Below are 16,316 nucleotides of genomic sequence, written 5' to 3'. Positions count from 1 at the left end.
AAACAAACTAAATTAATCAAAACAAAAGTTGTGGTGAGGATGAGAATCCGGCGCTGCCTGGACAACAGCCGCAACGGGAGCTCACAGTGGACTGTGTTAGAGCCATATTTTATGTTAGTTAAAATCTATATTATTTCAGTTATATTATAAATGAATTCCCATTTCATTTTAGCGATGTTATATTTTATTCTAATTTACTTAAATGTTAGATTTATCTTGAGATAATTAATGGGATGAAGATCAGCTGCTGGAGAAGAGAGTGGGTGGGACACTGAGCCAGGATAAAGAGGAACTGAGTCAGTGATAGGATGTGGAACAGGGGGATCGACACTGTTTTCGACCTCACCTCACCTTCCCGTGCATCATGTTCTTTTGTGTAAAGTAAAATAAACGAACAAACGTAAACGAAGAAAGAGACTTGGTGTTTAATTGATGGAAAAGTGCGAGTTAAGATAGCGGTCCCCTGTAAAGTGAAAGGTTCTAAACAAATGTCTAGAACTGGCCACAACATAGTCGAAAACAACGAAACCGCTTGAATGAGAGGAAAGCTGGTGATGTTCGGAACACCTTGGACCGGAGTGATTGTGTTCGGAACCGCGAAGCAAACAGCGGCCCGCTGATTGACAATCAGCTGATCACTGATGAGCGGAGACGGTGAATGGAACAAAGGAAAGGATCACGCCGTGAGTAAAAGTAACTAAACGGATCTGTGGACCTTGTAAGGATAAACGATAAGACTGATGGCATATGGATATGTTTGTCCTAAATAAAGAAACCGGAAACACAGCCGAAAGAAATGTTTGTTGATGCAAGACTTGATGTATGGAAAAAAGTGATAAACCCAAGGGAAGGAACTGAATAATCAATTAACTGTATGACAAAGTAAGCGTGAATGATGACGGCTGTGGCAAACGAGAAGAATGATTTTAAAACTCTCAGCGCAAGTCGCCGTGGGAAGCTGGGCGCGTGCACGCGCAGGATGAATGACATCAGAGCACTGCTTTCTGTTAATGATGATGACGATAAGGAAAACGTGTTAAATGCTGTGGAACAATTCAAAGTGACATTAAATGATTTTAAAGATGCTCATGTCGCCGTTCAGATGTTCTTATCTCCTGAAATAAAAGAAAATGAAACAAAAGACTGGTATGAACCCAAAATGGAAATATTTGAGGAATTCCTAGTGGAAGTGGATTTGTGGAAAACGTCAAGGAAAGATCCTCAGACACTTGTTGGACCTCAGGACAGTGTCTCAAATGTGTCTAAACAAACTAACAAAACAAAATGTTCACACCAGACGGCAGCATCTTCATCTTCATCATCATCATCAACTCGCCTAAAAATAGCCACAGAGAGAGCGGCTCTACAAGCACGTATGTCAGCATTAAAGGAGAAACAGGAGGTGGAAATGGAGAAAAACAAATTGCAAGCACGACTTGAGAGAATTGAACTACAGGCAGATCTTGCTGCATCTGATGCTAAACTAAAGGTATTCGACAGTTTCCAGGAATACTCTCAACAAGATGAGGATGGCATGAATTCATATGTGGACAAATATATGCAAAAACACAATGGCAGTGATGACGATGAATCGGAACCATCCCCTGTAAAATTTGCAGAGTTGGGAGCAGTACCTAAAACACCTCTTCAGAGATTTCTGACTCTGCCAGATCTGGATGACCCCGAACCAGTGCTGAGGCAGAGAACATCAGATGGTTTTGAGAAACAAACTAACAAAAGGGAAACAGGCCTGAAGAACAACAATAACAACAACAATCTGCTGCATGTGATACAGAGACAAAATGAAATAGCAGATTTACTAGTTTTACATCAAAAACAATCTTCTCTCCCCTCCAGACAAATCCCAATATTTGATGGTGACCCTTTAAGCTATCAAACATGCATGAAGGCATTCAGACACGGTATTGAAAATAAAACATGCAATGAAGAAGATAATCTGTTCTACCTTGAGCAATACACTAGAGGCCAACCCAGGGAACTCGTCAGGAGCTGCTTTCATATGGATCCCAGCAGAGGCTATGCAGAGGCACAGAAACTTCTCAAAACTCACTTTGGAGATGGATTCAAGATTGGCAATGCTTACATGGAGAAGGCCGTCAATTGGAGCAATATTAAGGCTGAGGATGGCACTGCACTGCATGACTATGCCCTTTACCTACGAGGATGCTGCAATGCTATGAACGCACTTAAAAGCATGGATGATTTAAATCTCCCATCTGTTTTAAAGCTCATCATTGCCAAACTGCCATACAAGCTAAAAGAAAGATGGAGAACAATTGCTCATGAGCTTTTAGAGAAAAACCAACAAAGAGCCAGTTTCTCCGACCTTGTGTGTTTTATTGAAAAGCAAGCCTGCATCTTAAAGGATCCTATCTTTGGAGACATTCTGGATGCTCCACCCAAAAGAGCCTCCTCAAAATGTCACACAGCAGACTCCCGACAATCAACACCAACCACCCAAAGAGGTAAAAGTAGTAGCTTTGCCACAACAATTGGAGCGAGAGACTGTAACACCACAAATGACACAAGAAATCAAAAGGTTGGAAACCTGTTTCCCAGTGGGTATAGTGGCAACTGCTGCATTTGCAATAAAGGAAAACATTACTTTGATGAATGCAAAATGTTAACATCTCAACCCCACACCATCAAGGTGCAGCTCCTTAAAGACCATGGTATCTGCTTCGGGTGTTTAACCAAGGGGCACATGAGCAAAACATGTAAAAGAAGAATGACATGCCAAATCTGTCAAGGAAAACACCCTAGCTTGCTACACATTGAGAGACAAGCAGTAAACGTGGAAAATATGTCGACCCAAATGAGAAAATCTGTTGGTGGAACTCTTGTCTCACTGGAAAAGGAAGAGGATATTGGGGTTGGAACAGACTGCAAGTTGTCAATAGTCCCAGTACAGATAAAAGCTTTGAAAGGCAGCAACACAATACTTACCTATGCATTCCTGGATCCCGGTAGTACAGCGACATTCTGTACAGAGAAACTTATGATGCGACTCAATGCAACAGGAAGGAAGACTACAGTACTTCTTCAAACAATGGGTCAAAAGAAACCAGTCAGCTGCCATGAAATAACTGGACTGCAAGTTGGGGATTTGGATGGAAACAACTTTATTGAACTGCACAAAACATACACACAAACAAGGATACCAGTCACAAAAGAAAATATTTTCTCCCAACATGACCTCAGGAGATGGCCTTACCTGAAAGAAATACAGGTGCCTGAAATTGATGCAGAAGTGGAACTCCTGATAGGAGTAGATGCCCCGAAGGCAATTGAGCCTTGGCAAATAATAAATAGCCAAGACAATGGTCCCTATGCAGTGAGAACTCTCTTAGGATGGGTGGTGAATGGACCACTCAACTCACCTGCAACAGTGGATGAACATGGAAGACCAGTAGCATCAGTTAACCGCATTTCAATTGAACAATTAAAAACCCTTATCGTAAACCAGTACCACCATGATTTCCCTGAGAGAAAGTATGAAGGAAAACCTGAAATGTCAGCTGAAGATCACAAATTCATGCAACTGGTCTCAAGTGGAGCTACAATAAAGGATAATCACTATTACTTACCTTTGCCATTTAGAAATAAGGATCTCATCATGCCAAACAACTACAATATGGCTGAACAGCGAGCACTCTATCTTGCAAGGAAACTTAAAAAGGATGCTGCTTATGCAAAGGAGTACAAAAGTTTTATGGAAGATGTCATCTCTAAGGGCTACGCAGAGCAAGTGCCCTTACAGGACCTTCATCAAAAGGATGGAAAAGTGTGGTACATACCCCACCACGGGGTGTATCACAAACGGAAAAAGACGCTCAGAGTAGTGTTTGACTGTACATCCTCATATAAGGGAACATCACTCAATAATGAACTCCTACAAGGGCCCGACTTAACCAACTCACTGATTGGTGTTCTGCTGAGATTCCGCCAGGAAGAGATTGCTATAATGGCAGACATAGAAGGGATGTTTCACCAGGTTCGGGTAAATGAAGAGGACTCAAACATGCTGAGATTTCTGTGGTGGTCAGATGGCGATACAAGCCAACATTTAGAGCAATACCGAATGAAAGCTCATCTGTTCGGGGCTGTTTCCTCACCAAGCTGCGCCAATTATGCTCTGCAGAAAACAGCTGAAGACAACAAAGACCAGTTTGATGCAGTGACAGTTGACACCATCAAATCAAACTTTTATGTCGACGATTGCCTTAAATCTGTAGCTACAGAAAAGCAAGCTGTTACCCTCATCAGAAATCTCAGGAAACTGTGCGCTAAAGGAGGGTTTAAACTAACCAAATGGATTTGCAACAGCCGTGTGGTCCTGGCCACTATCCCACATGAACACAGAGCCAAACCAATGAGAGAGCTCGATCTGGACAGAGAAAAACTACCTGTGGAGAGGGCTTTGGGGATGTACTGGAACATTGAAAAGGACACATTTGGATTCCAGATGGCCCCTAAAACTACCAAACTTACCAAACGAGCGGTACTTTCCACCATCAGCTCAGTATATGACCCGCTTGGTCTGGCTGCACCGTTTGTGCTCAAAGCAAAGCAGATCCTTCAAGATCTCTGCCAGGCTAAATGTGGATGGGATACACCAATACCTCCTGAATCCTCCAAACAATATGAAAAATGGCTGACTGAGCTGGATCAATTAAAACATTTCAAGGTCAGCAGATGCTTACAAGCAGATTTTGGACAAGTGAAATCAATAAAGTTGCATCACTTCTGCGATGCCAGCGAGCAAGGCTATGGCACGGCCAGCTACCTCAGAGCTGTAAACAGTTTGGGTGAGGTACAGGTTACTTTAGTGATGGGAAAGGCTAGAGTAACTCCTCTCAAGAAAATTACTATCCCCAGACTTGAGCTAACAGCAGCCACCCTAGCTGTAAGAATCGATAAGATGTTACGCACAGAGCTTCAGCAAAACCTTCAACAGTCAATCTTTTGGACCGACAGTCAATCTGTACTCATGTACATTCGCAATCAGACCAAGAGATTCCACACCTTCGTGGCCAATAGGATTGCTGTGATTCAGGACTTGTCAAATGAGACTCAGTGGCGATATGTGGACTCCAAGCAAAATCCTGCAGATGATGCTTCAAGGGGCTTAAACATTGAACCTTTCTTGAAGTCTAAAAGATGGATACATGGACCCGACTTTCTTCAGAAGGAGGAATGTCAATGGCCACAGAACCCCGACACGTCACCAAAAACGTTCCTTCCTCCTGATGATCCTGAAGTAAAAAGGGATGTGATTGTCAACACAGTAAACGTAGAGAAAAAATGCCCCACAAGTAAACTGATAGAATACTACTCAGTTTGGAACCACCTGAAAAAGGCTGTTGCCAGGATACTGAAGTGGAAAAGCTTGCTCCTGGAGATCACTCAAAAGAGGAAGATGCCAGATACTGATGGTGGTAGGAAAGGAACACTGAAGGAACGTGCTGCAAACCTGAAAGTTGTACTGAGCACTAATGTGACTGTCGAGGATATGGATAATGCAGAAAGAGCCATATTGGCATTTGAACAACAGCAACACTTTGCACAGGATATGGCCCTGATTGAAAAAGGAAAACACTGCAGGAAAAATAGTCCTATTTTGAAAATGGATCCAATCATGGATAAAGGCATCCTCAGAGTGGGAGGAAGATTGAACAGATCAGCAATGCCTGTAAGCAACAAGAATCCCATAATAATACCAAAAAAATCTCACGTATCAGAAATGATCCTAAGACACATACACATCCAAGTCGGTCACTCTGGAAGAAACCATATGCTTTCAAAACTAGGACAAAAGTACTGGATGCCCTCTGCAAACTCCTCAGCAAGGAAAATAATCAGAAACTGTATCTTCTGCAGACGAATGCAGTCCAAAGTAGGAGAGCAAAAGATGGCGGATTTTCCACCTGATCGTGTGATGCCAGACTTGCCACCTTTCACTTCAACTGGCATGGACTACTTTGGACCCTTCGAGGTAAAGCGAGGTCGAGCTAATGCAAAGCGGTGGGGTGTCATTTTCACCTGCCTCACTAGTCGTGCAGTCCACCTCGAAGTGGCCAGCAGCTTGGACACTAATTCATGTATTAATGCCATACGCAGATTTTTGTGTCGAAGAGGAAATGTAAAAACCATAAGATCTGATCAAGGAACCAATTTTATTGGTGCCCAAAAGGAGCTTGAAAAATCACTCAAGGAACTAAACCAGGACAAAATCCAAAGGAGTCTACTCCAAGATGGAATAAATTGGATATTCAACCCAGCATCCGGCGCTCACCACGGAGGTGTGTGGGAGAGACTCATTAAGTCACTTAAGAAGATTCTGTGCTCTGTGGTGAGAGAACAAGTTCTCGATGACGAGGCTCTGCAAACAGCCTTATGTGAGGTGGAGGCAATAATGAATGATAGACCCATCACAACAGTAACAAATGACTTGAATGATGTGGAACCTTTGACACCTAATCATCTGCTCCTCCTTAAAACGAATCCTGTCATGCCTGCCGGACTGTTCGAAAGAGAAGATCTGTACACAAGAAGGAGGTGGAGACAAATACAATATCTGGCTGACCTTTTCTGGAAGAGATGGGCTAGAGAGTACCTCTCCATTATGCAAAAAAGGAATAAATGGAATAGGATCCGAAGAAACTTCCAAGTTGGAGATCTTGTTATTGTAGTTGATGACTCTGCTCCAAGAAACTCCTGGCTTCTAGGACGGATTCTAAAGACCCTGCCAGGAAGTAAAGGACTAGTCCGCAGTGTCTTTGTCAAAACAAAAACAAGCATCCTACAAAGGCCTGTTAACAAGCTATGTCTGCTCCTGGAAGCTGGAGAATAGTGGACACTGTTGAATGAACTTTGAACTTCACCTATGGATTGAACAATTATAATAGTTGATTATGTATGAATATTGGCTCTACTTATGTTTTGATGTAATTGCTACAAGATGAGCAATTAGGGGCTGGAGTGTTAGAGCCATATTTTATGTTAGTTAAAATCTATATTATTTCAGTTATATTATAAATGAATTCCCATTTCATTTTAGCGATGTTATATTTTATTCTAATTTACTTAAATGTTAGATTTATCTTGAGATAATTAATGGGATGAAGATCAGCTGCTGGAGAAGAGAGTGGGTGGGACACTGAGCCAGGATAAAGAGGAACTGAGTCAGTGATAGGATGTGGAACAGGGGGATCGACACTGTTTTCGTCCTCACCTCACCTTCCCGTGCATCATGTTCTTTTGTGTAAAGTAAAATAAACGAACAAACGTAAACGAAGAAAGAGACTTGGTGTTTAATTGATGGAAAAGTGCGAGTCAAGATAGCGGTCCCCTGTAAAGTGAAAGGTTCTAAACAAATGTCTAGAACTGGCCACAACATGAGAAAAGGACGTCGTCGAAGACGGAGCAGAAGACGGAGCAGAAGACGGAGCAGAAGACGGAGCGACTGCACCAGGGCTGGAGGCCGTGAATGGTTTACGTTTGGATAGCCGCTGTGGTGCACGTCACTGGCAGTGCAGTGCAGCCTCACACAGAGTGCAGGAGGAGAAACAGAGGAACCGCTGTGGCTTCAACAGCTACAGCAGGACAGAGAGCAGAGGGCAAACAGCCTTTAGCATAAGGCTACTACAGCCAACAGAGATTAATAAGGGAGCACACTTACCCGAACGAAGAGAGCTTGAGCACCCCAGAACCTTGTCAGTCTGCAGTGACAACAGAGAGCAGATGCCAACTCCTCACAATGCTGCAACCCAACCAGCACGGCTAACGACACTGAAAGTGACACATCCCGGCAGCTATCACACCATACTGTGCCATAAAGTTGCATGAAGTAGCAGCACCCACGCTTACCTTGAGAATGACCACATAGGAAACACGCCAAACACGCCAAGCAAACCGGAGCACGGCAAACCAATGGAGCACGCCAAACAGAGCCCTTCCAGGTGAACGCCAGAGAGAGAGTGCGCCCCGAGGGAGCGCAGTAATTCAACAGGTGGCACCAATGCGCAATCAAGCACCGGTGGTGCTGATTGAGTGGGCGTGGAGCAGAGCAACCCTCGACCTGCCACACTTGCAAAGTAAATTTCATACAATGAAATATGTTCTTATATAGACATAAAACACAATAATTAGGGGGAAACATGAACACAACAGGAACAAAATAAACATCTTGCAAAAGCTGCTGCCCGACACGGATAAGCACTAGACGATGAGAGAGACCTTGCAAATTACAAACATCACCTGATAAAAATCTATTCTCATAAATCATGTGATGCTGAATTATAGTAATCACATCTGAACATGTCCACAGCAGATATTATTTAAAGGACCAGCGTTATTAAAAGATATAATAGAGTATATGACTGCAGACAAATGTATGCATGTATATACACTGTTGCCCATGAAGTTGGAATATTTTGTTTTCAGACACAATCCTCTGTTTATTCCTATTTAAATGCATCAGTAATCACCTTTGACCAGGTGCAATGATTGCATTATGTCCCAATTACCCAACATTTGTTTGGTGCTGTAAAAGACAAGACATTTGCAAATTATTCCAACTTTTTAGGCGACCCTGTATGTCTTTTTCAGCATTTCTCTTCTCTATCTTTAATCTTCTGCAGAAGATTAATGCTGTTTACACGAAAGAAGGATTGTTCCGGTATCGCTGCTGCCTTCATGTGATATTGTATCGACCTGTTGGGATCTTGTCGGTCAAAGTATAAATATGCTGCGTATTTGTTGTAAAGCATCTGTTTGTCTGCAGGTTCAAGCTCACGTTCTAGCAGTTCCTGGTATATCTGCTCAGCTTCAGCCTGGTCGTGATTGGACTTTGCATATATAGTTGCCAGATCTATTTCCTTCAGAAGTGAAGAATGTGGGTAAAGACAAATCACCTCTTTAAGGAGGCTGACTGCTCTGTCTATCTCACTTTGCTTTGGGCGACTGTCCCTGGGAAACATTATCTTCCATTTATAGCAGAGTGCAGCACACCTCTTCAGATAACGCTCATCTGGATGGTTTTTCAGAGCCTCCTCTGCCAAATCAATGGCCTTGTCAACACATGACACATAAATACTGTAAACCCACAGTAACGACTTAATACCACTGTAGCTGCTGACAGGATTTCTCAAAACGTTTCTGGCTAACTTGTGTGCCTCATCTTCAAATCTTTCTCCTTTCTTAGCACATTGCTCAACGTACTTAACGGCGATGTACAAGTTCTCTGGATCCTGTTCCTTAGCGATTCTCATTTTCTCTAAGATGTCAGCCTCCACCCCTATGTTGTTGTGTCTGAGAGCATTCTCCAACCCTATGGCATGGCTGGTGTTCCACTCCACCATGTCCGGCTGCATCCTGATGGCTCTCTGGAAGTAATCTCCAGCCTGCAGCCTTTTCTCTCTGCTGAACTTCATCAGGGTCCAGGCCTTTTCAGCGCAGATCTCCGCATGGAGCTCGTCCTGGGCTGGAGATGGGTATTTACTCATCAGGGCGTTGACCTTTGACAGGTAAGCCTCGCTCTCTGTTTGGTCTCCCAGGAGATGGTGCAGCCAAGCCAGGTTCCCGTAGTTCACCACTAACCACGAGCCATCATCTGCGTTTCTCATCTGGCGGAAGGCCTCTGCAGCCTTGTTGAAGGAACTCTGGGCGTCTTCAGTGAACCCCAGCTTGTACTGAATGAACCCTCGCAGGTTGTAAATGTGACCCAGCCACTTGTTTCCCTCCTCCGTGCCGATGTCCTCCAGCTGGTCCATGAGATGCAAGAGATAGGACCTGCCGGGCTCCAGATCCCAGGTGAAGTGGCACTGCAGGGCCTCCAGTTTGGACTCCAGTGTTGTTTGACTCTGAGCAACACTGATGGAAAATATGAAAAAAATATTTAAACAGTACTTTGCTTTATTATTTGTTCTTTTTAATTATAATGCGCACTGTACACCAAGACAAATCTTTTGAATGTGAAAAAGTACTTGGCAATAAACTCCTTTCTCATTCTGAGACCCGGCATTGAATGTGTGCAACGGAAATACGGAGGGAAGGATGTTTTTCTATTTGTTAGTTGCTTGTTGTTGTTCCCTCAGCCCTTTGTCCCATCAACTCTATGTTCCCATAACCCTATGTTCCCTCAACCCCATGTTCCATCGTTCCATCAACCCTATGTTCCCTCAACCCTATGTTCCCTCATCCCCATGTTCCATCAACTCTATATTCCCACAGACTAATAATAACATAAAGAACTTGATAAACCCAACCCTAATCCTAACTAAAGAAAGAAAGAAAGAAAGAAAGAAAGAAAGAAAGAAAGAAAGAAAGAAAGAAATGGTCCATGATGTTAATATTTGGAGCCCTGGGACTTAAGTATAGGTTATTTAATCAATCATAATCAAAGTAATATGTTCTCATAGACTACAATATACAGAAGCAGTTACTCACCTCATCATTCAGCTGTTTCCTCACCTCTGTAGTTCTTTAAATATTACAGTTTTTCTCAATTGTTTACACACAAATACTGGTACTTGAGACACAATGACCACAACATGTAACTCATGCACCAACACCCTGAACTAGCTCTGCTAAACTGCAAGCACAATTCCTGCTTTACACTCAAATTGCAGTTTTAAAACACACTTTTTTCAAAACACTACACACAATTCTCTGCATTTGGCACAATTTTCATGAAGAAAATCTCTTGTTTTCACAAGGAACACACTGCCATTCAAAATTCTAAAGTTAATTTCTCTACTATGCACACTGACTCATCACATGGGCAAACACCTGCAACCCAGTTTTACAATTTGCAATCAGAGCATTAGCATAAAAGTGCAACAGGTGAGCTCTTCTGTTTTGGAGCAATGGATGCCAACATTGGCAACAAAGGCAGAGCCAGAGGAGTGAGAGTACGAGGAGGAGCCTAGCATGGATTTGCCATGCTAGGCGATATTTCCCCCGCTGCTTGGCCATCGCTTGCATTGCCTGTGATGTGGATGAGGTGCTGTGGCCAGACCGAAACAGAAGAGAGGATGCGGGATAGTTGTTGTTTTTTTGTTTTTTTTGTAACTGTATACAGTCATTTCTTCTGGTTTTGTATGTAGACCACTGTATATGCAACTTTGTGTTGGTTGGGATGAACACTGTGTACATTATTATATTACATTGTAATATTTTACAACACATTTATGTATGTACTGTCTGTAGTGAGTGTAACACTGAACAAAAAAAGGCCTAAGTCATTATGGTAAATGGAGAAGAAGTGTTCATCGTGTTTTACATTGAGCACATCAGTGTTCAACTGGTTCTTATAAATGTCTATTCATATGATGGTTTGTGTGTGTCATTTGACAACAAAATACCATTTTGAGAAGAAATAACATTGTTTTGAATGTAAAGTTTCATTTTGCAGGAGAATTGAGGGGTTTTGCCCATTGTGTGTGTGTTTTTTTTATTTGTGTGTAGAGTTCTGAGAGTATGAGGCATGCTTTCAGAAAATGTGTGTAAACGATCGAGAAAAACTGTAAGCTGGCTCGGGTTGCTGCCTTGGGTCTGCAGGTGTATATCGGTGATGTCCAGCTTCTGCTTTACTGTAAGTTGTAAGATGTTGTTGACCACACAGCTTGAAACGAGACTGAAGTTTCACAGGTTGGGCATTAGCAAGTGTTTTATTCTGGCATGGTGCGCCTTGACTTTCGTTTTCCATGAATGGAAACCTACAGCCACACTTGAAAAAACAAAAAACAAAAGCCCAGCGAAAACATGACTCATCAAACGTTAAAATAGTTTCTTCTCTCACATAAACATTCTTGTGTCAGGCTTGGGCAAGGAGGGAGGACACAGGTGCAGGGCAGAGGCAGGTTAAACAGGTTTTTATTCTAAAAAAAAAAAAAGTACAAACAAAAGATTGCTCCACTGGGAGGAAAAACATGGCTAACGGCCAGGGCCGGACTGGGAGACTTTTTCAGGCCAGGAGTCAGTCATGTAACCAGGCCACCCTGGCCTTGCCCACACGCGCACGTTCACGCCCACACCTACATGCATTGGCACGCATGTACACGCACATGCACGCACGCACGCACGAACACACACACACACACACACACACACACACACACACACACACACTGCATTCCAAATAGAAGTTCAAATATGGGACTTATGTACAAACTAAGTTAGGAATACAGTAACTTTTGTGTTTGGGGCCGGGCTGGTAAAATACAGTAACACAACAATCCTCAGCAAAATCCACTAACCCACTTACTAGAAGAGAATAAAGGTTTAACGCAGTGCCAAGGTTACTTAAACATCATATCATGTGGAATGTCAACTGCCTCTTTGGCATAATTTTTATGTGTAGCCTACAATATAACCTAATAAACAAAGACAACAAAGTCCAAATCAAACAATTAATCAGCTATGAGGGGACAGCCTTTGAATACATGTTCACAGAACATGCACACACTGATAGACGCAATGTATAATACAGTCCGAGAGTATAGTTCCTAATAAGCAATCACATAATATTGACTCATATTCTAATATAGGGCTGGGATACATAACAGCAAGTCAGCAACAGACAGCAAAATTCAACACCACTAGTGCTTAATAGAATGGCAGCTATTACCGTATTACAAATGAGAGCCATTTATGTCAAATGGCAGTGCCTGTTGGTGTTATGTCTGCAACTTGCATGTTGTTGCTCTAGAAATGATTCTGTACCTTCTGCCAACTGCTCTGCACTGGCTTCTCCTGAAGTACCAGCAGGACTTGTGTCATCACCATCACCACCTTTGAATAGCAAACATATGCTTACAGTGTTTTCCCATACACTATAGTTCATACAGTAAGATAGTGTAGCCTATGTCTCACTTAATGTGCCCTTGTATTCATATACATAATAATGGAATGATAACAGTAAATAAAAAAGTGGCTTGTTTAATTTCATGGCCAGGACCTATAGCCTACTGTGTAAAAGTGTACAGCCTCAAGGACCCAGGTCCCTGGACCTCTAGCACCAGTGTTTTTTTGTTGTTGTTTTTTACATAACTTACTTGCAGAGGTATCTTGGCTGGGGGGGGGGGGGGGGGGGGGCCTGAATAAATGTGTCAGTTTACGGCATTTGGCCGCATCCTCCTCCAGCGCCTTTCTTTTTTTCTCTCTCCCTCTCGGCACCACCTTTTCTTTTTTTTACCCGGGGGGTTGGGGTCCATGGTTTACAGTACTAGTCGAAGCCTCGACTCTCCCTCTCTGCTCGGCGCTCGCTACACACACACCGCGACTGCAGCATCAGTGTCACACACACCCCTTCCTCCGCACGCTGTCTGTGTGGTTGATACGGACTGTTGGGGCGGGTGTTAATCAAAACAAACCAATTGCCTTGTCCTCCTCACATGCTGACTTAGAAAAAAAAAGTCAGATAGCCGGCTAACCGGCAGACTTAAAAAAAAAAAGAAAAAAAAAAAAAAAAAAGAGAGAGAGAGAGACGCAGGCCAGCAGGCCAATCATAGGCCGGCGCTTCGGGAAACCTCCCGGTTCTCCCGATGGCCAGTCCGGGCCTGGCTGCACCTGATTGAACGAACGCTTTCACAGCTGTCTTGTCTGCTCCGGAGTTCACGCAGACCAACATGGCGGCTCGTTTGGAAACTTTCTGTTATTCTACGAAAATAGTTCACCGAAAGGTGTTTCTGAAAACATTTTTAAGCGAGAAATAAGCTATGCAGTTGCTGAATCTGTCTTTATTTTAGATCGACAACATTCAGTTGAGAAGATTTTCGCGAGCGTTCCCGAGGCGGCAGTCGAGCCCGTTGCCTCTGATTAGCATAAAGTAGATTCGACTTCAACTTTATGCAAATGAGAAGCGGCCAACTCGCGCGCCGTCTCTCGACATTCGCCGCGACGCTACCAGAATGCATTGCACAGCTTTTCACATAGAAGGTGCGTGTCCACAGGGGCGATTTTAAACGCGTGTGGACGCGCCGCTTCCCAGTATTGCACGCTTGGTGGGCTGCCACTAGAGGATGATTGACAGGCGCTCTCCTTTAAACAACACATTTTTGCGAGCGTTCCCGAGGCGGCGAGTCGAGCCCGGCGCCTCTGATTAGCATAAAGTAGATTTGACTTCAACTTTAGGCAAATGAGGAGCGGCCAACTCGCGCGCCGTCTCTCGACATTCACCGCGACGCTACCAGAATGCAGTGCACAGCTTTTCACATAGACAATGAATGGGACGTGGGGAAACACCGCTGCCTGTGGACACGCACCTTCACAATAGGCGCGTTTCGAATCAAGCATGCGCATGCATTTGCCTCGCAAAACCAGGCATTCTGGGAAAAAAACGTCACAAATGCTGGTGATAACTTCCCTTTGCGACATGTCACATGACTTTAAAAACTCGCGGTATCTCCAGGGTACCTCCCTCCGCATGCTTTTCTGTACAGATGGTCTGAAATAAGTGCGGACATAAGACACTCCCCTCAACGTTGCCCTAGTTGGTTAGAATTACCACGTGGTATTTCCCACGTGAGAAAATTCCTCAGCCTCCGTCAACAAGGGGAGTTCAAATGCCTCGGCTCAAATTCGTCAGCGACGAAGAAAGCCAGCGCCACTGGGTAGACACTGGGTGCAGTCGAATAGTCAAAAAATAAGGTCCTAACTCCTATTCCTAACTCCTATTCCTTGACCTCTGGGGAAAACGTCACGGGGTCAAGGAAAGGCGATAGGAGAACTCAAAAGGACTTAGGAATAGTCGACCGCGGTGTTCAGAGAATCCGACCTGACTTTCACTAAGCTACGTCATTATATCGCGGCCGCTGATGATTGACAGCTGATGATCGGCACCGGCGATTGACGTGCGTCTGCGCTGGAGAAACTACAATAATGGACTACAAAAAGCGCATCTTCCACTTCTCCACATGTTGGTTTTATCAACAGCTGGTTCACTGACCGGCTTCAGGTCCAGCAGCTCCTCCTTTCTGTTTGACCGTTGTTTTATTTACTTTTCATTTGTGGTTTTAGTTTCGTTTTTGTCAAACATTTGTAACATGATTGAAATAAATAAAAAAAAAACATTAAATTATTATCACTGTCCACACATTTATCATCACTATTCCAATTACTCTGTCTGCATGAAAGTCATTGTTAAATATGTAAATGCACCTATCGTTTGTTTTCATGAACGGCCGAGGTGTGCGGCACTTTAAATGTTACTCTCGCAAAGAATTGTGGGTCGGCGTAATCTCCTTTCCTATGGCATAGGAAGGTCCGTTGCATCCTATGCTAAAGGAGCTCTGAAAGGAAGCATTGGAGCTCCTTTCCTATGCATTTAGAGAATTCGAACAGCTCTTATCATGGCGGCCACTTGTTTACTTCCGGGTCACTTCTTCAGTTAGGAACCTTCCTAAGCAAAAAAGACTATTCGACTGTCAAAAAATAAGGTCCTAACTCCTATTCCTAACTCCTATTCCTTGACCTCTGGGGAAAACGTCAAAGGGTTAAGGAAAGGCGATAGGAGAACTCAAAAGGACTTAGGAATAGTCTACCGCGGTGCTCAGAGAGAATCCGACCGGACTTTCACTAAGCTACGTCATTATAGCGGCCGCTGATGATTGACAGCTGATGATCGACACCGGGGATTAACGTGCGTCTGCGCTGGAGAAACTACAATAATGGACTACAAAAAACGCGTCGTCCACTTCTCCACATGTTGGTTTTATAAACAGCTGGTTCACTGACCGGCTTCAGTCCAGCAGCTCCTCCTTCCTGTTTGACCGTTGTTTTATTTACTTTTCATTTGTGGTTGTAGTTTCATTTTTGTCAAACATTTGTAACATGATTGAAATAAATAAAAAAAAAACATTCAATTATTATTTATCATCACTATTCCAATTACGATATGTCTGCATGAAAGTCATTGTTAAATATGTAAATGCACATATCGTTTGTTTTCATGAACGGCCGAGGTGTGCGGCACTTTAAATGTTGCTCTCGCAAAGAATTGTGGGTCGGTGTAATCTCCTTTCCTATCGCATAGGAAGGTCTGTTGCATCCTATGCTAAAGGAGCTCTGAAAGGAAGCATTGGAGCTCCTTTCCTATGCATTTAGAGAATCCGAACAGCTCTTATCATGGCGGCCACTTGTTTACTTCCGGGTCACTTCTTCAGTTAGGAACCTTCCTAAGCAAAAAAGACTATTCGACTGCACCCCATATTCTTTGTGCAAAGTCTGTGAAGTTTCCCCTGGCGCGATAGTACGGTGGCCCAGAGGTGTCAGGCCAAATACAAAAGCCACAA

At 43.4% G+C, this 16,316-nt stretch overlaps 1 protein-coding gene across 1 annotated transcript; it reads right to left on the bottom strand.

Annotated features, from left to right (window-relative positions):
- Window positions 1-8,627: 8,627 nt before the first annotated feature.
- Window positions 8,628-9,972, bottom strand: LOC311015241 (interferon-induced protein with tetratricopeptide repeats 1-like; the record flags this gene model as incomplete). Its single annotated transcript, XM_084012370.1, has 1 exon — window positions 8,628-9,972. The coding sequence occupies exon 1, from the start codon at window positions 9,792-9,794 to the stop codon at window positions 8,628-8,630; it is 1,167 nt and encodes a 388-aa protein (XP_083868496.1). The 5' UTR covers window positions 9,795-9,972.
- Between the last annotated feature and the right edge of the window lie 6,344 nt (window positions 9,973-16,316).

This window comes from Eutrigla gurnardus (genome assembly GCF_963514095.1).
Source record: "Eutrigla gurnardus genome assembly, chromosome: 6".
Classification (NCBI taxonomy): Eukaryota; Metazoa; Chordata; class Actinopteri; order Perciformes; family Triglidae; genus Eutrigla; species Eutrigla gurnardus.
Note: the sequence above shows the minus strand (reverse complement) of the source record. Positions and strands in the feature narration are given on the sequence as shown.